The sequence below is a fragment of the Vipera berus genome (assembly GCF_964194415.1).
Source record: "Vipera berus genome assembly, chromosome: 3".
NCBI lineage: Eukaryota > Metazoa > Chordata > Lepidosauria > Squamata > Viperidae > Vipera > Vipera berus.
In genome coordinates this window covers 113,527,673-113,549,805 of record NC_138204.1, presented here as the reverse complement: position 1 = coordinate 113,549,805, position 22,133 = coordinate 113,527,673, and the positions used below count along the sequence as shown (strand labels likewise).

Sequence of the window (22,133 nt, the reverse complement as noted above, 5' to 3'; positions counted from 1 at the left end):
TTAAAGAAACAATGATAACTTGGTCAAAAAACTTTGGGCACAATGTAGAGCTAGAAAAGTGGCAAAACGTATGGGAAAGAAACTACAAAATAACGAGAGCAGCTACTTATAAAGAAAATTTATATAAAATGTTCTATATAAAATGTTCTATTTATATAAAATGTTCTACCACCTGCAAGATTAGCAAAAATGTTTAAAAACATGTTTAACAATTGTTGGTAAATGCAGACAAAATCCAGGCATGTATTATCATCTTTGGTGGACATGTTCTAAAGCAAAGAACTATTAGTCAAAAACACATAGGTGGCTAGAAAAGATGATAGGAACATATGTAGACTATAAACCGGAATTATTTCTTTTAGGCATAATTTCAGAAAATTATGATAAGAAATGTGTATACTTAATACTACATATATTAACAGCAGTGAGAATTATATTTGCTCAATACTGGAAAAATAAAGAAGTACCATCTGAAGAAGACATAATTAAGAAAATTTTGGACTGTGCAGAAATGGATAAGCTTACACTGAAAATGAAGGGGAAGCATGGTTGATTCAGAATACTTTCAAACATGGGAATTTTTTTTATAAATGGTTAGAAAAATGGAATAAAGGGTAAGAATGGAAATTGTATTACTGTTAAAACACATAACCCAGACAATGTGTTGCTTATTAAATACTAGACTGTTACTGTAAAAAAAATAATTAAATATACATTAGAAAAAGAACTTAGAAGCCCACCAAATAAATCTTATTTTGGGACAACAAACAACAGTGTGAAATATTTGGAATCAGTTTATTTCCCCATTCACTTGTACAATTAAGAATATGCATGTTTATTCAAAAAATAAGGCTACCAAAGCCTGTCCCAAAATATATTACAACATTCAAAATGCTTGGCTTTTACAAATGACACAAATAGTGAGATGATTGGAATGAACAAATTGGGGACAGTAATGTGTGGATAGGCACTGCTGCCTTTCGTGAAGCAATTTCAATAGCCACTCAAATCAGAAGAGACAGAAAGCCATTAGTTACTGACATTTAGTGGCTTGTACAGGGATAACTATATCATGTCACATCTGCTCTCATTCAACCCATGTCTACATCACAGATGAGATCCTTATATAGCTGGCAGGCATGAGAGCTGGTGATGGAGCAGATGGACCTGGAAATAAAATTACTTATATGCCCTCTCTCAGACGAGAGTCTGCACTAGTTAGTTGTACAGAGAGCTTCAATAACTGAAGAGTAGAAAATGACCTGAACGTATCATTCCAAAAAATAAAATAAAAAATACTAAATGAAATTTTACTTGAGGGTCTCAGGTCAGATGCATGCTCACAATGTTCCAGTCAGGATTAGACAGTTTACCAGACTTTTTGGAGTAAACACAGAGAGAAGTCCAGTAGAAATAATCCAGAACATGGTTCAAAGCATAGCTCTCACAGAAATTGTTCAACAAGGCAAATCTGTTACCATGCCTATCAACAAAGGGACATCCTGTTTCTATGTCTGATTCAATGAACATTCACCATTCCTTTTCTGCATCAGCATTTGCTTTTATTTAAAAGAATCCATCCCTCCCTCCCACCCCATCATAAAAATCAGATAAGCAATAGAATCAGCAGCAGCGAGTCTGTGCAGTTGACGTTGATGGTTCTGAATTCTGAATCCACTGGTACTTCCCAGAGTCCCAACTTGCCCTAAGAGTATCCATAAAAGAAAAGAACTCCCACCCCCAAAACGTGACCACTTTGAGAAGGAAAAGCAAATTATCTTCACTTTTGTGTCCCACTGCGAACTTCAGACGAAAGCTTTATCAAGTATTCCACTCCTTGAGAGAGAGAAAACCTTTCATACCAGTTCCAGTACCTGGTGGAAAAAAGAGAGGGGAAAAATTAACCCTAGAGACACAAAACAACCCCCTCTTTTTTTGTCCACCCATAAGCAGCTAACCAAGGTTAGATGCGCTACAGGCAGCTGGAATTTTTCTTTACTTGCCTGAAAATATAAAGCAGGATGATAATTATATTTTATCAAAGGAGCATATGTGAAGTTGGTGAGCAGAACACATCTCCCTTGTGTATTGTAAATGTTGCTTAATTGCTCTTCCCTCTTGCTCAGTTACCAAGTATCACAAACAAAGTAGCAGAGAAGCACTGTATTTAATAATAAAATTACTTATAATACAACACTTAGCTTTATGTGAAAACTGAAAACAAACCAAACTGGCTGACTAGTTTTATTTTAACAGCAAAATGTGCCTTTTTCACCACCATTGGCTCCAGTTCAATAGAATAGGGAGCTCTGTTATGAGCCAGTGTCAAAGGACTCTTACCAAATCATTTCACAGCTAATTCTTCTACTTGTAACTTCAGGCTTAATGGGATAATTTTAATGTCAAAAGCTTTAAGTTAATAACCATCATTCCAGCATTGATATGGGAAGCAACTCAGAATATAACACCTCTGAACATGAAATCCCTCAACAACTAGAGATGGGGACATTAAAGCAGGTTCACTTTGAAAACAGCTTTATTTGAAGCTGATTTGCAGCAAGTTAGGAGAAATGGCAGATGATCAGAAGGTTCATTCAGTTTCACACGAGCTTCATAATTTATCCTAGCTAATATAAAATAGATCTTTTTGTTTTCCAACTCAAGACTTAATTCTTTTCAGAGCAAATATAGATAGAAAATAGATATAACTGACTCGGAATGAGTGATTTGAAATGTAGTATTGGGATGGAGGCAACAATTGCAGGATCAAAGGTCTATTACCAGTCTTTCCGATAAGGACAACAAAGAAATATTCCTCCATATTATCCAAGGCTTGGGTATAGTCAAAGACATGCAGTTACCTAGATGTAATATGCATAGCAAACAGTATCTTGAATTTACTGTGAATATGTATTACTACAGGAGAGATTGGCATTTTATAATAGGTATATCCCTCACACTCTCTTGGAAGCAAGCCTTAGAAATGGTCAGATGATTCTTCCTCTGGAGGAGATAACTCCTTTCCCAAATTTAAATTAACAAGCCAGAAGGAGCTCTGAAAAAACTAAGCAAACAAGCAACCCCCCCCCCCCTGCAACAGGAAACATAGGCATAAGGGAGTGCAATGGTACTTTTGTTGGTAATACCTGGGTGGGCTGGAGAAAACAAATCCTTATGATAAACCCAAGATACCATTTTCTACAACAGACAGGTATATTCATCATCTATGCTAACAATCACGGTGAGAACTGGAAACCATTCAAGCTTGGATCCGCCATGAAGGCAACAGCCTGGGCCACCTACTTTCTGCTGAGTTCTCTCTACTCTTGGATTGTTAGATGATGATGATGATGATGATGATGATGATGATGATAATAGTTGGAAGGGACCTTGGAGGTCTTCTAGTCCAACCCCCTTCTGAGGCAGGAAACCCTATACCATTTCTTCTTTAAAAACTTCCAGTGTTGGAGCATTCGCAACTTCTGAAGTTGGGATAGTTGTCCTAAGGCCTTGGCCATCTTTCTTGTCATTATAAAAAGAACAACCTCTGAGATGCTGCCAAAGGGTTATCTATTGAGGAGATGTTATGAAGATCTAATACTGACTGCAAGAAAGTACAACAGCTACCCTAGGAACTTATATGTTCAGGAAAAGGAAAGTATATGGTAGAACTGTTAGATACCAGGACCATATCTACTGCCAGTAGATCGAACAGGGGATCAATGGCAAAGAACAGTTAAGGTTCCTTTAGGCCAGAAGTCGCCAACCGTTTGGGCACCAGGGACTGGTTCCTAGAGAGAGGTTTTTCTGTGGACCGGACAGTGCGTGGTTTTGTGTGCTGCCTGCATCCTACGGATGGGGCTTTGCTTGTTTGTGCGGACCAGTTGCTGGCATGCCGCGGCCCAGTACTGGTCCATGGACCAGGGATTGGTGACCCTGCTTTAGGCCTAAAATGTTGCAGATTTTCCTGGGTATTTGTGGGAAATCTTCAGGATTTCTTTCTCATCTAGGGACAAGTCCTATCCTTGTGATTGGTCCTGAAGGAGGTGTCTATTAGCATGCCATATAAAGGAGAGTCTGGGCATTTCTCCCTCATTCAATGCCATTTTCCAGTCTCTTTCCTTGTTTTCCCCAACAGGTCACTACAGTGGAGAACTTGACAGCAGTACTGGTTATCTTTGACTTACAACCATTTCAACTACCTATAACCTTCATCTTTCATATCCCTCATGGGTGTGATATTGAAAAGATGCTGCTCAGCTATCCTATGATCACCTCTGGAGGTCTGCCAGATGGATGAGGATTCACTTGCGATCAGTTGTTTTTCACAGTGAAGAGCATGGCAGGGATGTGGGGCTATGCTGCTTCACTACTGGGGATCAAGCCTCTTGCTCAGCCTCAGCTATCAGAGAAATCACCCAGTCTGTACAAATCAGCACATATATGTTCAGTAATTTGCTAGTCCTGGAGTCTGAATTCCATTTTATTAATTTATAACAACTTTTAAAGAAAAATACACAAGCATAAAGATACAAAAACTAAAAACCAACAACCAATAATAAAACATAAGTAAAAGCTTTTGTGGAAAACATTAAAGATATATTATCCCCTTCCCTCACAATTACATCCCTAACTTCTAGGTAAAGGTAAAGGTTCCCCCGCACATGCGTGCTAGTCGTTTCCAACTCTAGAGGTTCATCTGTTTCAAAGCCGAAGAGACAGCGCTTGTCCAAGGACATCTCCGTGGTCATGTGGCCGGCATGACTAGACACCAAAGGTGCACAAAACACTGTTACCTTCCCACCGTAGTGGTCCCTATTTTTCTACTTGCATTTTTACGTGCTTTCGAACTGCTAGGTTGGCAGAAGCTGGGACGAGTAACAGGCGCTCACTCTGTTACGCGGCACTCGGGATTTGACCCGCCAAACTGCCGACCATCTGATCGACAAGCTCAGCGTCCTAACTCACTGAGCCACCGCATCCCTTCTAACTTCTAACCACAACCTAAATATATGCACTTTACATTAAATGTGTTACATTCAAAATTATTGCTACATGTTGAAGTGATTTTTTTTATTGCTTTTAAATGGTCTCCAATGTCTGGATTTGTCTTGCTGTGCAATATGTACTACCTGTTTCCCTGAAAGTAAGGCCTACCCCCAAAATAAGCCCTAGCTTTGGGCAAGGCACGCACCTATAAATCAAGCTAAAGTGGTGGTGGTGGGTGGATCTACCCCACATGCTCCGCACCCACTTACCTTACAACCAGGCCTCTCCTCACCAGCCCAATTCTTCTATGGCATGTTCTGCAGCCAGGCCTGCATTTCTCAGTCACAGGCCTTTCCGGAAGGCCTGTGCAGCCAAGAACTGAGCTATGGATTCAATCCATAGCTCTGTTCTGCAAGACCTCTGCAGCTGAGCTCTGAATCCATAGTTTAGTACTCGGCTGCATAGGCCTTCCGGAAAGGCCTGACTGCAAATTCAGGCCAGAATGCAGCTGCAGAATGAAGCTGCTCCTTCAGCCTCTGAAGAAGTGGACCTGCTGTCAGAGCCGGAGCTGAGTAAGACATCCCCCGAAAATAAGACCTGGTCTTATTTTTGGGAAAAGATGGTACTGTATTTTTCCATCTATAAGACGCGCCCTTGTATAAGATACTCTGGCAGGCGAGTTTCTCCCCAATCAGCTGTTCGGTGGAGCGCTGAACAGCCGAGCCGGAAAATCCGGAAGTTCAGCCAGCCAACGACCTTGCCCCCTCCCCCCGTTAGTGTCAAGCCCACAGGGTGGCATGGCAACCCACACAGGCATGCCCTGGGCTGCGGAAGTTACCATTATTTTTCTGTGTATAAGACGCACCTGATTTTTGAACAGGGTGTTTGCATGAAAAAATAGTGTCTTATACATGGAAAAAAACGGTATATAGGGGGTCATTCCTGCTTAGTTAAACTTCTATCTTAACTACTATCACTTGCCATTGCTACATACAGATAATCCTAGTGAACGTTCGAAGTTATGCGATAAGTGCCCCCTAATGTTTATGAACAAGTCTTGAAATTACGAATGTTGCAGCACCACGGCAGTCGTTCACCCTTACGAATGACCAAAGAGGCTTTGCAACATTCACCCTGGCTATTCTCTCCCCCCCCCTGCTGCTGGGTCCCCATAGGCACTAGGCTTGTGTACATTCACCTCGCGAAGATCCAGAGAGCCTTCGTTTCTTGGCCTGTTTCACTGCTTCAGGCCTTTGGGGTGTTTGAAGAGAATGGAGGCCTAAAGTACCGCAAGATCATGCAAGATCAGTAGTATGAGATCTTGCATGATTTCATGGTACTTTAGGCCTCTGTTCTCTGCAAATAGAGGCCTGGACGAGATCTGTGGCAAAAGGCTTTGTAAATGGAGGGAAGGCCTGAAACATTAAAGCCTTTCCCTCTGTCTGCAAAGCTTTTTGCCATCTACGTAAAAAGCCTTTGCTGCATTGCTCTCATAGTTAAGATAGAGGTTTAACTAAATGGCTCCCTATATACGACGTATTACACAGTAAGGCAAATCTAATCTTTTGAAACATGGGGTCTAGGAAAAGAGTCTTGGGACCATTTAAAAGCAATAGAAAAATCAATTCAACAAACGTAGCAATAATTTTGAATGTAACACATTTAATTTAAAGTGCAAATATTTAGGTTGTGTTTAGCAGTTAGGGAAATAAATGTAAGGGAAGGAAATAATATATCATTAAATTTTTCCACAAAAGTTTTTTTACTTATGTTTTATTATTGGTTGTTTTTTTTAGTTTTTGTATCTTTATGCTTATGTATTTTTCTTTAAAAGTTGTTATAAATGAAAAAAATGGAATTCAGACTCCAGCGCTAGCAAATTACTGAACTTGTATTTGCTGATTGTACAGACTGGGTGATTTCTCTGATAGCTGAGGCTGAGCACAAGTCTTTCCTCAAAGACATTTTGTGCAGAGACTGGAAACCTGAAGTTCCGCGACATCACAGTGCCCAGAAGCTTCCAGTCTCAGCGCCCAAAGTTTTTGCAAGCTGGCTGGATGCTTTGAGGTAGCAATTGTTGCATGGACACTGGAAGCTTCTGGGGGCTGTGATCTTGTGTGGCAGAGAGGCTGGAGAGGAGACAGTTGGAGAGGAGACATCTCGCTAGATCTTCACAAGGTAAGTGACCCTGTGTGGCAGGATTGGGGGAGAAGCAATTGTGGGGAGCATGACGTATCTCAGTGGGTCTGGGGAGGCCTTGGGTGGTCTGAAGCAGGGGGCCTGTTCCATCACTAGCCCCCCCCATGGCCTTCCCACCCTGATACCTCATGTGCACTTAACGAACCACACATTCGATTAGCGAATGGCTGTGGAAAAGCAGGGAGTGATTGCGTTCAAGGTACGCCATTCACTCCTACAAATCCTCAAGTTACGAATGGAATGGGCAGGCTCCATTGAATTCGTAACTTGAGGACTATCTGTATTCTCCCGTTTTATTCTCCCAATCTTGTATTGTGAACAAAATTTAATTTTTCCAAGGTTGTGCCAAATTTATTCTTGAAGTTATCAACATGTACTGTATCATATTATATTTTTTCATCTATTGTGGGATATTATAATTAAAAAAATATTTGTGATTTTCATTCAAATTTTATTTGTAGAATGTTATGAATATTTTGATGTATTTCTTTCTAGTACTTCTGAGATTTTTTACAAGACCAACATACATGATAGAATATTCCTTATTTATTCTCACATTTCCAACATTTATTGTTATATGATTTGTCTATCTTGGTAATTACTGATGGAGTTATATACCATTGGGTCATTGGTGCTCTCTGAACTTGACTGTTTTGTTGCAGATATTTCACTATCAAACTAGGTAACATCATCAGTTTGCCTATAAATACTTTATCCCAATTTTCCCTTAAACTGTATCAGGAAGTAAATTACATTGATTTGTTTCCGTAGTGTACTGTGACTACTTTTTTAAAATTTTGCATCCACTTTAACATAATTTTTATTTGTTCCTTTTCCATACTGTAATTCAGTAACCATTTATACATTGTATATATCCTAACAGGTGACCTTGATTTTGTATAAATGTTTTAATTCTATCATTTTTCTCAAGGTCCCTCCTTCTTTCTTAAGATCTCTTTTTATTCTTCCAACAATTTGTAACTATACCATGCTGGATTTCTACTTTAATTGAGCAGTTCTTGCTGTCTTCAGTTAACTTTCTGAGTCTGGCCACAGAGCTTCTGACTCTTAACAACTGAACTAAATAATGTAGTGGAAAAAGAAAAAAGAAAAAAAAATAATTAGATTGATGGAGCTGACCAGCTGGGTGCACTTTGAAATTATTTCCTCCAAAGGAAGTAATGTCAATAATTTCTAAACCCTGCTTCTTGTACAAATGGGAGGATTATACCCACAATAGGATATTCACTATTTTTTTTTTGTACTTTTAAACTCGTGGTGTATTGTTTTGGGTTGTTAGAAGGCTGTCAAGAATCCTACAGTATTTGCATTATATATGAATTCCTCCAATTCATTAAGACTCTGGGCAATGTAGAATAGATGGAACAGACCTCCTTAGAGAGATTAAAAAACTTTTAAAATAAAGTTTTAAATAGGCATTTAATTGCTAATTGCTTTAGATTAATTTTTAACACCTAATTTAGAAATGACAACTGTGACTTTGTTTTTATTGTAAATCATCATATTTTGATAGTTGATGTAATAAAAAATTGATGGATAAATTAGTAAAACAAAGTAACTTCAATGTTCAGAGTGCTGCTGTTGAGGTGTACATCAGAAAGGTTTAAAGAGAGAAGATAACAAATTTAATTCTCACTCATTTAATGACCAGAGGGAGATATCTAAACATTCCCAGTCCTTCTTCATGAAGGCCAGGAAATTTGAGCTATTTATGAGTACTACCTGGAGAGGCAATAAAGAACATCTCATATGAAACCAAACAGATAGTGATGCTTAAAAGTTTGTGAAACTTTTTGAATTTTCAATATTTCTGCAGAAGTATGACTTGAAATGTGATGTGTTCTCAGAACTAGATAAACAAGCCAAGCCAATTAAACAAATGTGTGAAAACATTATATTTATTCACTGAAGTATTAAGGCAAATGATCCAAAGCTACATATTTGTGTGCAACAAAAAACGGCATGTTGTGAAAGATAGTGGTGGCTGTACCATTGTTTGGGCCTGTTTTGCTGTCTCTGGATCAAGACAGTTTTTTATCATTGATGGAACTCTGAATTTTGAATTGCACCAGTATTTTACAGGAAAACATCAGGCTATCTGTCCCTGAACAAAAGCTCAAGAGAATCTGGGTCACACAGCAAGACACACACACACCCCAAATACGAGTCATATGATCAAAGAATAGTTAAAGCAGAAGAAAGTTAATGTTTTGGAACCGTCAAGTTATAGTCCTGACTTTAATCCTACAGAAATGTTGTGGAAGGACCTGAAGTAGGCGGTTCATGCAAGGAAGTACACCAACATCCCCGAGTTAAAAGTAAGGGAGAAGGGGGCTAATGTTCCTCCAAGTCGATGTATAGGACTGATCCAACAGTTTTAAGGAATGTTTAGCTGCGGTTATTGCTGCCCAAGGGGGACACAACAGTTATTGCAAGCAAAGGTTCACATACTTTTGCCATACACAAATGTGTAGCTTTGGATAAATTTTCTTAATAAATAGATGAACAAGTAGAATGTTTTGACTGATTTGTTTTAATTGAATTATTTTGATCTACTTTTGGGACTTGTGTGGAGAACAGATCACATTTTAGGTTATACTTTACACTGAAATACTGAACATTTAAAAAGGTTCACAAACTTCAGCATCACTTCCATTCTTTTGACTACGGAGTGTACAATATTTTAGTTGCAGCTTATTGTTTTCTATAAATGTCTTTAAAACTAGTGCCTGCTAGATACCATTACATTCCATTTTTTTTTCTAACTGGACAGCACCAATTTGCAGCTGACATTACTCCCATCTCCTCGGCCTGCAGTAGATGCAAATAAGTCATTTTAACTTATAAACAGTTGTACCAAAATGGAAGTCCTGAAAAAGTCTCTTCTAATTTTCTGTAACTTTGTTGCTATCCCTGGTCAACATTTTAAAACTCACCTTAATTGTACCCTGACTGTTAGCAGCAATCAACACATTGGACTCCTGCAAAAGAAGAAAAAATATTAGGCATTATGCTGCAGGCAATAAACCAAGTAAATTGGGTACTGTTTTCCTTAACAATCAGATATGGTTAATTCCAGCATTCAAGAGACGTGTAGAATGTGACATAATGTTTGAGAAGCTGTGCCTGTAACAGTTTGGGAACACTACCAATCGGGGACATGATACTTCAAACCATCTGTCAAACATGATCTGTGAACGTGGGAAATAAGTGAGAAATTCAAATTCAAAGATGCTTCAATTGAACTCCATCACTGACTATTGGAACAAATTAAACAGGCAACCTTTATTACATAACAGAATGGAAAATGATTGAATTTAACCATAATTTTGTAATCTATGTACTAATAAAACTGGCTGTAATCTTTAATTGGTGTATCATAGGATAAAACTTTGTCAACAAAGGTACCTCAAACAAGCAAACTTTCAGAATGCCAATAGCCCAGAGACACTTAGGTGAAATGGGCAGTATAAAAATTTGATGAACAAACAAACAAATTACTCCCTTGGGGAAATTGTGCTGTTTCTGTGCTGCCAGGCTGCTACCGAAAATCCTCATTTTCACCATTCTGTGACAGTTTACCAACCACTCATGCAATCCCTCTGTTCTCTGCTTCCCCCACCCAACAGTATGCTTGCAGGGAAGGGAGGGAAAGGAGGGAGAACAGGGAAGAATCCCCTTGCACTGTTCCTGTCCCACCTCATCCTGCCTTACACCCTCCTCCCTGTGCATCTTCCTCTGCTGGTATGGCATTTCTTGCACATCCCCACAAACCTATCCATGCGCACCTTCTCTGACTCATGTAGCCCCTCAGGGCACCCACATACACCTTTCCCAACCCATGCCACCCCCACCCCCCAAACATATGTGCTACCTCTCATATGGCATTCTTTGCAAATTCTGACACACCCTTCCTGGTCCCAACCTTCATGCACCTCTCACTTCCTGCCTCACATGCCTGCTGGCCTTGAACTTGCAACTTCTTGCTGTCAGGAAGTTGAAGTTGCCTCATTCGCACTGCTATTTTTTTTTTTGCCTGCCTGTGATCATTTTATTTCTGTTTAGGTGAAGAAATATTTCTGAAAGGAATTAGAATTAATAGACTTGGAAGGTATCTCGTAGATTATCTAGTCCAACCCCCCACCCAAAACGAAACAGAGACCCAATAAAGAGCCTGGATTGTATAGTGGTTCCAATATGCTAACTGATCCCTTATTATCTTTGTCAGTTTGTTTATGCTCAGCACAGCAATTCAACTTGCTATGTTGAAGCTCTCCAAAAGTTAAAAAACCTAGTTTATAGCATACCTAAATTCTCTATCACTGGAAGGCAGAAAATATTTGGATGGAAAAGCATAAATTACACCAAATATAAAACAATTAGCAAGAAGCAATAAAAGTGTTCAAGTATTTAAAGCAAATCCTTTAATAGGATGGGTACCCTAAACAAGGAAATTGCAAGTTAAAATAATAATTGCAATACCTATAACAGTGCATGTTATGGGCATGGTGGCCTGATTATATTAATACTGACAATTATAATTTTTATTTTTGTGTGTATGTATGTATTGTGTTTGTATTTGGTTTTAATTCATTTTATGATTGTTTGCCACTCAGTCATTTATTTGAGATGGGCAGCTGTAGAAATTGAATGAATGATGAATGATCACGGCACATCTATTAAATCAAAGACAAATGTGAAATCAATCAATTGCTACATAAAGTTGTTTTCTGAATCCATTGATGTACTGTTGAATTAAGACCTTCAGAATGACAGTGATTTATGTGCTCTGGCTTTTATGAAATCCTACCTGCTCCAGATGTATAAAAACTCCCTAATCCTCCAGTTTATTCAGAAGACAATAGGCTAAAGTTTGGAGTATGTCCAAAAAGGCTAGAAGGTATTGCCTGCCATCTTTTTAAAAATTGGGACATATAATCCTTTCAGTTTTCAATTATTAGCTCTAACATGTTTTGTCTATTTCTTCAAGTGTTTAGCCAGAATAGGTACTCACCAATGGAGATTCTGCTTATATACCTCTGGCGATATCATATATTCTCCAGGGACTTTTCAAGAGCCAATGCTATCATTACTTGCATTCTAAAGACAGGTGACCACTCTGGTAATGTATTGAGTTCTATGTGAACTGTTGGTAAAGTGTTATATAGTACATATGCATGCTATTAGTCACCAATTTCTGGAATTTTTCCTCTCATTTATTTATTTATTTGTAGGAGGGAATATACTGAGGTCAAGATCCACTTTACTGAGGTACATAAGAAATCTATTGCATTTTAATAATTATTTATATTGTAATTAAAATTGGACCAATAGCTGAATTAGAGGGTTATATTTACCATTCCTAACTCTACTCTGAATCTTTCTTGAAGTTTGTCACGGAAAGCTATAGTCATGATCAAGCCATCCTTTTTTTATATTGATCTTTTTGAGATGTCATACAATGGTCACCTGAGCATAGTACACATGATTATGCTGAAAATTAGATAACATATTTCAGTTGAGTTGCAATTTGACGTCTCTTTGATTCAGCATCTGCTAGCTTTTTAATAAAGCAGTAATTTTCTCACTGAAGTTAGAACTTCATCTAAAGTGATGTTTAAGTTTAACCAACCTTAGGAAACCGTGTAGGTGTGGAATGTCAAAAGAACTAGCCTGAGGAAAATGTGTAGATGTGATCTAGAGTAAGCAACACTGCTGCTTTAGAAATGTATAGTGCCTGTGAGTGACCCAGATCAGTATCATGCAGATTATGCAGACCAAATCTAAAGGACAAATTCAATAACAAAAACCCATGATTGTGTTCAATACTTTATTCATAGAGGATCAAGGGAGCTACCACTTGTCTTCTTGTGTCTGTCATCCTGATGTAACTATTAACATCTTTATCAATTCTGCCAGGCAATAAAATGTCTGTGTTTGGTAGTGATTGTTCAATATTCTCAAAAAGTGTTTGCAGAGAAGACCAAAACTTAAACCACACATTTAGATTCCTGCCAGCAAGGAAATAAACATTAAAAGAAAGAATTGACCCAAAAGATTTAATATCTACCTGGATTAGCTGGATATGACTGTAATAAGACTAGATTTCTCTGGTATAATGTTAGCTGAAATCAAAATTGATAGTCTATCACTTCTTTCATTGAAAACCAGTTTCACTACTGGAAAGTAACATGAGGAGAAACCTGACAAGTAAGGGCAAGAAATATCCTGGCACCATGTCTTATGCAGAAAAATAGTATCATTTTTTTCCAAGCAGTATTCAACTTAAGATTTGTAAATTCCTTTCTTCCTTCATCCTGTGAATGACTGATATTGAACAAGGGCAGATCATATACACATCAGAGGTGGGAAAGACTGGAAACCAAGAGGGCATTCCTAGAGACTCATCAGGGAACGTGATAATTTTCAGAGATTTCCAGAGTTTTTCCCTCCCACCCCCAAATTTTCTGGTGTTGGGAGATGTGCTAAAAGTGAAAAATGGGCACATTAAGCCCGAATATTAACACATCTATTTTGGATATTCTTACTCCCTTTGCTCCTACAAAAGCCACAAACTCATACTATCATGTTTGCAGAGTTTCTTGCAGAATTTCAGCAACACTCTCTTGGAATGCTCTAAAGATGACAAAATGGGAGCTAAGGGAAGAATATATGACTTTAAAGTATAATGTATTATAATACCAAGTCCAAGAAGAGCAATTAACAGTGGCTAAAAATAAAATTAATTGGCAAATGAAAGCTATTAATTTCCTCCTTACAATATGCCAGAGAATGGAGGAAGAAGAGCACATGAGGAAGAAACAGTAAAGGAGGCCAAGTCAACGTTTGGCTTAAGACTGAACAAGAACACTGATGATCAAAACATATATAGCAGCTTTGCCAAATGAATTTTATTTTATTCATTCAATTTATTTAGCTGCCGGTCTCATATATGTGGCTCTGGCAGTCCGCAGTTAAAACAACAAAAATCAAAACACATGTAATAAATAACCCTAACCAAAGCCAATAAAAAAATTAAATTTAAGTCATATAAATTTTCTAAATAAATAACATTAAAAACAAGTTAAAAGAAACCTAAAATAGAATCAGTAAGAGTACCAAGCAGCAGATTACAAACATCCCACAGGCTCCATATCTCCATGGGATCCCCAAACCTGATGGCAAAATCATGACTTTGGGATCTTCTAAAAGGCCAGTTGGGGCAGGGACAATCTGACCTCAGGGAGATGACCCAGAAGGCAAGTGCCATGGCACAAAAAGGGTCTTGGGTCCTAAAACTCTTCATTAGATGGGACCTATTACATGCTCCCTCTGTTGGATTTGATGGAATGGGCGATGTAATCAAGAATTGGTACTCTCTGGCCCCATGCCATTGTCAGCAACCATAGCAGACCAGAAGTCTTATAAAAATTTGAAAGTCATGAGTCCAAATAATATATATAGAAGTAAGTTTAGAACCATATTATTTAATGTATGAAAATATTTAAAAACTACATCCATTAGTTACATTACTATTGTAAAAATGCTATTAAGAAAAGTGAGCCATTTATTTCATCTTTGTTTTAGATACAATCAAGAGATGGAACTCTAGTTATCTAGTTATATGTATCAAAAAAGTAAATTAAGGTTCTTAGAATTAGGAGTTAGCTTTAGCAGGGTGCAATATTTGATTGTTTCTTGACACTAGTGATGCTCCTTACTTTCTCAACCATAGATTTTAACTTTTCTGTACTGAATCCCAATCTCTTTAAAAAGTGATATGACTAAACTTTGAAAGTACAAGTCACTTTAATTGAAGTGAGTAGTTAAAAGTAACCAAGCAACTGAAAACTTTTTAATTGCTTGACAAGCCTATTTACCTATATACTATCATCAGACAGTATCCCCCTTTCTCTATAATATTTTGTTCAATCTTTTTTTTAATTCACACTGTTATCCACACCATGATTAATATCCTACTTTTCTAATTCCGAGAATATTTGCCCAGGAAAAATTATCAATTTTCAGATTTTTAAAATGTTCTTATATTTGCAACTACTTAAAATGAAATCGAGTCCCAGGTTTCTTCAGATTATTGCACTGATCTTCCTCAAAACAACTTATAACACAGTACAGTAATCCTCTAAATTATCTTTATAAATGCTTAGCATTTCAACTTTCTCATTCATGTTCCTGTGCTACAAGTGGAAATCCAGTCAAAAGCACTTCTGAAGAGAGAATGAACTTTTAGCACAACAGAACTCCAACCCATCATATATTTTAACCTTGAAACTTGTTGACAAGCAATAAATTGTCAAAGGTTCCAAAACAGAACCAACAAGAACACCAATATATTCCACATAAGTGGAATGATTTTTGCTTTTTGAAATCTATTTAATGACATTCACTGAATAAAAGTACTTTATACAATAAATTTCATATATTTATTACTGTCCAAAAAGTCCTGATATTCCGACAATAATATCTTACAACTATTAAATAGAGTATTATCGCTGAAGGACATAAGGAAGTGATTTTTGTGAAATAGTTTGGAGACTTTTTTTTAATCCTAATATGAATTCTGTGGGTCACATTATATTGTTGAAAAAATAATCATTCAAAAAAGGTTTATTTTTCTGTTTTGTGGGATTACCACATAAAGAATATGAGACAAGTCATTTTTAAATAAAATAAGTGTAAGGTTTCAGATAGTTAGATATAATCTGATAAAGTTCCTTTAGCATCCCAGGAATGTATTTTTTGATTCAAGAAGTAACAGTTCATTATATAAAAAGATTATCATTATCAAACTCAATCACTGTATTCCGTTTTGCAAACATAAGGTTGAAGTCCATCCCCAGTACATTTCTGGTCAGTTGCATATTTTAATAACTAATTTTAATTAAAATATGCTTTATTATAGAACAAACTTAAAGAGATGAAAAATAAATTGAAGAAAGAAAAGGAGAAATATGGGGAACAGATTCAGGGGGAATATTAAGATCAACAAATGTAGAACAATTTTGATTGTAAAAAGTAAGAATTATGCATCTTCAAAAGATAATTCACTAGTTTATGAATTTTATTCTTCAAGTTTCTGAAAAATAATCTATGCATTTAGACACTGAGGCTATATTAACACTCTCATATTAATAATTCTGTGACTAACATATGCAGACACTTTATTGCATGGAATGTCTTTTTATTACCAGTTTGATATGTCTATCTGCACTGAAAATTTTAAAAGGAGTTATCTCTTATATCTGTACTGATTTAGTTTCACAAGGCTTTTTTGCCTTAATTTATCAATGCCTATAAAACAGTTACTGAAGGAGCCTATTTTGGACTTGAATCTTTGAAAATATAATTGCATTCATCCTTTACAATATTTTCTCCTGTGCATGTCTCTTCTAACGTTTGATAGATAATATAAACCAAACTTATTTTAAGTCTCTAACATAGTTAAATTCAGTTAATTTATTAGTAGATTAGAAATTAAAAAACATCTATATAAATTTAATGAAAAATAAATAAATAAAAAGGAAGGAAGGAAGGAAGGAAGGAAGGAAGGAAGGAAGGAAGGAAGGAAGGAAGACTGAGAGAAGAAAAAGTAGAAATCCTCTAGGAAAAATATTAAGAGACAGATTTATCTCCCAACACAACAAAAGGAGTGTAGATGTGGAAGCTGCTTGGGACATAGTAAAAAAGATAATGTTATAGAATGCCAGAGTAGCATGTGGAGTTATAATAACAAGAAATATTTAAAAGCATGTTTGGTGCAGTGATGACATGAGAAAAGCTGTGGGTGAGAAAATAAAATAAGAAAATGCTGCAAAAATGAAGATGAAAAGAACACTAATGCTGAATACCATTTCTGGAGGCAGAGAAGGTATAGAGGACTGCAATGATGTAGGGATTTCCATGCCCTATAAAGGAAACTGGGATGTTTGGTATGGAGAGAAGACGACTTGGGAAAATATAACTATGTTCAGATAAAGAGAAGCTTTAAGGAAGATAGTCAAGAACTAATTTCAGAATAGAACAGATACTAGAACAAGGTATAAGAGGTAGAAGTTGCAACTACTTCACTTTCATTTAAAAGGAACAATGAACAATTTCTGTTGGGAAGGAAGATCTGTACAACCCTAAAACAACCTATCTATAGAGGTTGTGGGTTGTCTATCTCTAGAGATTTTAAGAAAAGTGTTGAAAGTCACTTCTGGAGAATCATTTAATTAGTTTCCTGCATACTGCAGAGTTGGGCTAGATGATTTTTATGGATCCTTCGAACTGTACAATTCGATGATTTTATAAATTATAGTTTGAGTAAAAAAGGTTACAAAGAATGTATCCAAAGAGAGCAAAGAATGATTAAGAGTTAAAAGACATAAAATGTACAGTGATTTTTATAGAAATGAAAAGGGAAAAGAAAAATAGAAACAAAAGAAAAAAGATACAAAGAAGTAGCTTCAGATCTTCTTTACAGCAGTTATATGTACAATCATAAATTTAGCCCTTACACTATGGTAACAACAGAACTTTCTTCTATACTGTCTCATCATCAAAACCATAAATCATAATTTCATTTTTCTGTTTTATTAATAAGTCCATAAGAGAATTCCAGTCAGCAATACATGAAGATATTGTCTTTTCTTTGATCAAAGAGTTTAACAGAAATCAATTTAGCCATCTTAGCAAGTGCCATCATCTTCAGCAACCATTCCAGCAAACCATGCTGGCTCAGGAATTCTGGGAGTTGAAGTCCACGAGTCATAAAAGAGCCAAGGTTGCCTACCCCTGACCTATACCATCTCAGACAAATGGCTGTCTAGTCTCTTCTTGAAAATCCCCATTGATGGAGCGCTCACAATTTCTGGAGGCGAGCTGTTCCACTGGTTAATTGTCCTCACTGTCAGGAAGTTTCTCCTTAATTCCAGGTTGCTTCTCTCTTTGATCAGTTTCCAAACACTGTTTCTCGTCCTTCCCTCTGGTGCTCTGGTGAATAACGTGACCCCCTCTTCTTTGTGGCAGCCTCTCAAGTACTGGAATACTATCATGTCTCTCCTATTTCTTCTTTTCTTTAGACTAGGCAAACCCAAGTCCTGCAGCCGTTCTTTGTATGTTTTAGTCTCCAGGCCTTTGATCATCTTAGTTGTTCTTCTCTGAATTTTTTCCAAACTCTCAGCATCTTTTTTGTGATATGGTGACCAAAATTGGCTCCAGTATTCCAGGTGTGGTCTTACTAGGGTTTTATAAAGTGGTACTAATACTTCACATGATCTTGATTCTATGCCTCTGTTTATACAACCCAGGATTGTATTAGCTATTTTGGTTGCTGCTGCACACTGCTGGCTCATAGTCATGTGATTGTCTACTAGGACTCCAAGGTCTATCTCACAGTTACTGTTTTTGAGCCAGGTCTCGCCCAATCTGTACTTATACCTTTGATTTTTCCTGCTTAAATGTAAGACTTTGCTTTTCTCCACACTGAAACTCATTTCGTTGGATAGGGCCCATTGTTCAAGTTGGTCAAGGTCTTTTTGGATCCCGAGTTTGTCTTCTGGGGTGGTGTCAGTTTGGTGTCATCTGTAAATCTGATGAGTTCCCCTTCAATTCCCTCATCTAAGTCATTTATGAAGATAGTGCTAAATGTTTCCATTTTTATGTATACAACAATCTCACTACAGTTATCGGGTAGAAAAACAAAGTATTTATCCATTAATCCCAAAAGAAAAACCACTGGTCTCAATTGTATATGAATGTTTAAAATCGTTCGTATCAGTGTAGGTATTTGAATCCAGAACTTTCTAGCTTTTTGACTTAGAAATGTTCTTCTAAATAAAATAACCAGCTGGAACCCTGTTCTTTATCGGAAAGTCCACCTGATTAAAAAAATCAAATAAAAGTAGAAAGCATCCTGGGTACACATTTCTATTGTCTGAAAATGGGTATTTTGTGACTGGCCATGGTCAATAATGAACGCTCATAATTCCAAATGCAACCAAAGATTTACTCCAACTAAGACTTTGAGTTAATTAATTGGACCCAATATAAAAAAAACCTATTATTTTAATTGAAATTTCACTCTCTCCTTCTGAAGTACATTAAGGCCAATTACTTAACAGTTTACAGTATCCTTGGGAGAGGAAATGGCACACATTTTCCAACCTTAATTTTCCCTCCCACTATGCAATGAACCATTAAGGTACTACTCTACCTACTTCTAAGCTTAATGCACAGGCCAAATTATAAGCAAGCACAAAATCTGAAATTGTAGAAATGCTTTATGTTTACACTGCACTGAAGTTGAGATTTGGCAATCTGACTTGCATTTTCTTTTAATTAAGTTGCCCCCACGTCCCTCCCTAATACGGTAGCAAATACTTGCATGATTTTTGTACCAGTACATATTATACCAAAAGACTGAGCCCTTTTGTTAGTTTACAACAATGAAATCCATATGTAATTCATCAGTAATTGTTACCGGGAGCCAAACTCCCATGACCGAGAATGTACGCTATGTCCCCCCTTGAAATGGAGAAGATGCAGCAGTATGTGGACAAAAACTTAGCGAGGGGATTTATCGAATGGGCCAAGTCTGCTGTGGGAGCCCCGGTGTTATTTAAAGGAAAAAAAAAGACAGGTCGCTTCATCTCTGCATAGATTATAAAGGTCTGAACACGGTAAGCATGGAAAATACCCCCTCCCCCTCCAGAAGGACTTACTAACCCACCTGGCAAAGGAGAGGGTCTTCATTAAATTGCACCTGAGAGAGGCATATTACCGAATGAGGATAAAAGAGGGAGATGAGTGGAAGACTGCATTTGACTGTCCCATGGGGAGCTACCAATTTAAAATCATGCCATTTGGACTACAGGGGGCTCCAGCTGTCTTCATGCAGCTGATCAGTCAGGTATTGCATGACCATTTATACAAAGGGGTTTTGGTGTACCTTGATGACATCCTGATATAGAGCACGAATATGGCTGACCATGTAAAACTAGCAAGAGAAGTACTAAAGAAACTGAATGCCAGACTTTATGTTATCAAAGTGTGAGTTTCACCAGACCCGACTAGATTATCTTGGCTACAGAATTTCCAGTGACGGCATTGAAGTACACCTGGCTAAAGTGAAAGCCGTAATCGAATAGCAACCCCCAAAAACTCACAAACAGCTTCAGAGCTTTCTAGGATTCGTCAACTTTTACAGCCAGTTAATCCCCTCCTTTGTTGGAATTGCTTTACCCCTTACGGACTTACTGAAAACAGGCCAGGAGGGAGGGAAACCGCGACTGGGCCAGACACTAGCACGGACTATGAACTGTCAAACTGCTTTTGAGAATCTGAAAAGGCTATTTGCAATCAAGCCGGTCTTAAAACATCCTTGCCCAGGAAAACCCTTTGTGATTCAAGCCAATGACAGCGACGTGGCCGTCGGAGCTGTACTGTTCCAAAAGAACCAGGATGGGATCCTACAACCCTGCATCTACACCTCAAAAAAAAATCACTGACTGCGAAAGGTAGTGGGCTGTGTGGGAAAAGGAAGCTTTCACAATCTGCTGGGCTCTATTAAACTGGTGACACTGTGTAGAGGGGAGTAAGGTGCCATTCGAGGTATGGACTGATCACAAAAACGTAGAAGCACTAAAGACTCCCCGCAAATTGTCCCCCCAAAAAGTACAACGGGCGCAATACTTTAACCATTTTAACTTCACCCTAAAGTACATACTGGGAGGAAAAAAACTCTTAGCTGATGCTCTATCCAGATTGCCCCAGTACAAAAGCCAGTGTGAAGAGGTTAATGAGGCAATTTTCTCCAATCCACAAACTGCTTCTCAATTTACGCTGTGCAGAGTCCCACCTCCAAAAGCCCCTAATCCCAGTGACCTTGGGGCAAAGAAAATAAAACAAGAGCTCCTCACTGCCCAATGGTTCAAGGACAATCAAATCTCCCTAACATGCAGGGATGGTTTGGCTTACAAAGATGGAAAACTATATTAATTAAGAAAAGAGTACTGCAGGCATCAAAACTAGGTGACACTGACTTAACACTATGTGGCATACCCAAGTTGTAAAAGATAACTTTATTTTTTCCTCCCAGAATACAAGACTAATAACAATCTTCATTCATGGTTTTTCATAGTAGGAATAGCAAGCAAACATCATATTGTTCTTAGAAAATCTGACTTTGAAGGAGCTATAAAACCTTCATGTACAATGTTTTGATGAACATCTATGGTTCTCTCGCAAGATTTGCTGTCTTTATAATTCTTGACTTTGGGATGTAAAATACAAATAGAGCCTCAGTGTACTGATCACTAAAGCCCAATATTGCTTAACTACTTGACTACCTGGCTTTAGATGCACTGATGAAATGCAATGTAATAGTTTCAAGTATTATTTTTACTGGGTGAATATTTAATTAGATGTGCACATATAACTGATTTATTGACATGATGGGATGAAAATTTAATAATGTACATTATTAATGTCAAGGTTAAGTCAATCTAAAGCTTGCACCAAGATCTTCATTATAGGATGGAAGTGTAATTAACAAAGCTAAGAAGGAATTAGAGGAGACAGGAAAGGGCAAACTGTGAAAACCTTTGACTGCTATTTTCCACAGTGTTATGACACTATTTCAATTATTCTGATTGGGATTAATTCAAGAACATAAGGTTAAAAATACCATGTCCCATTTCCTCCAGAATAGCTAGAACTTTTAAAATAAAAATATCATCTATGTTAACATAATCATGAAATCAAATAATTAGGTACCAATCAACCAGCCAAAATCTGGAAATCTCTTTATGGAGGGATCAGAAGTTTATGCCAACTATAAAGTTAAAAAGCTTTTTTTTTTTTTTTGCTCTACATCAGGGGTTCCCAACTTTGGGGCACCAGGGACCAGTTCCATGGAGAGA

At 37.4% G+C, this 22,133-nt stretch overlaps 1 protein-coding gene across 5 annotated transcripts in view; it reads right to left on the bottom strand.

Moving 5' to 3' along the window:
• Positions 1–778: 778 nt before the first annotated feature.
• Positions 779–22,133, bottom strand: part of COP1 (COP1 E3 ubiquitin ligase) — a 191,482-nt gene continuing 170,127 nt past the window's right edge. For all 5 annotated transcript variants that reach the window (XM_081325241.1, XM_081325240.1, XM_081325239.1 and 2 more), the window contains 2 exons: positions 10,146–10,190; positions 779–1,874 (listed from right to left, as the gene is read on the bottom strand). In XM_081325241.1, coding sequence (XP_081181367.1) covers positions 1,857–1,874; positions 10,146–10,190 — 63 coding nt within the window. In that variant the 3' untranslated portion in view covers positions 779–1,856. The remainder of the gene's footprint in view (positions 1,875–10,145; positions 10,191–22,133) is intronic.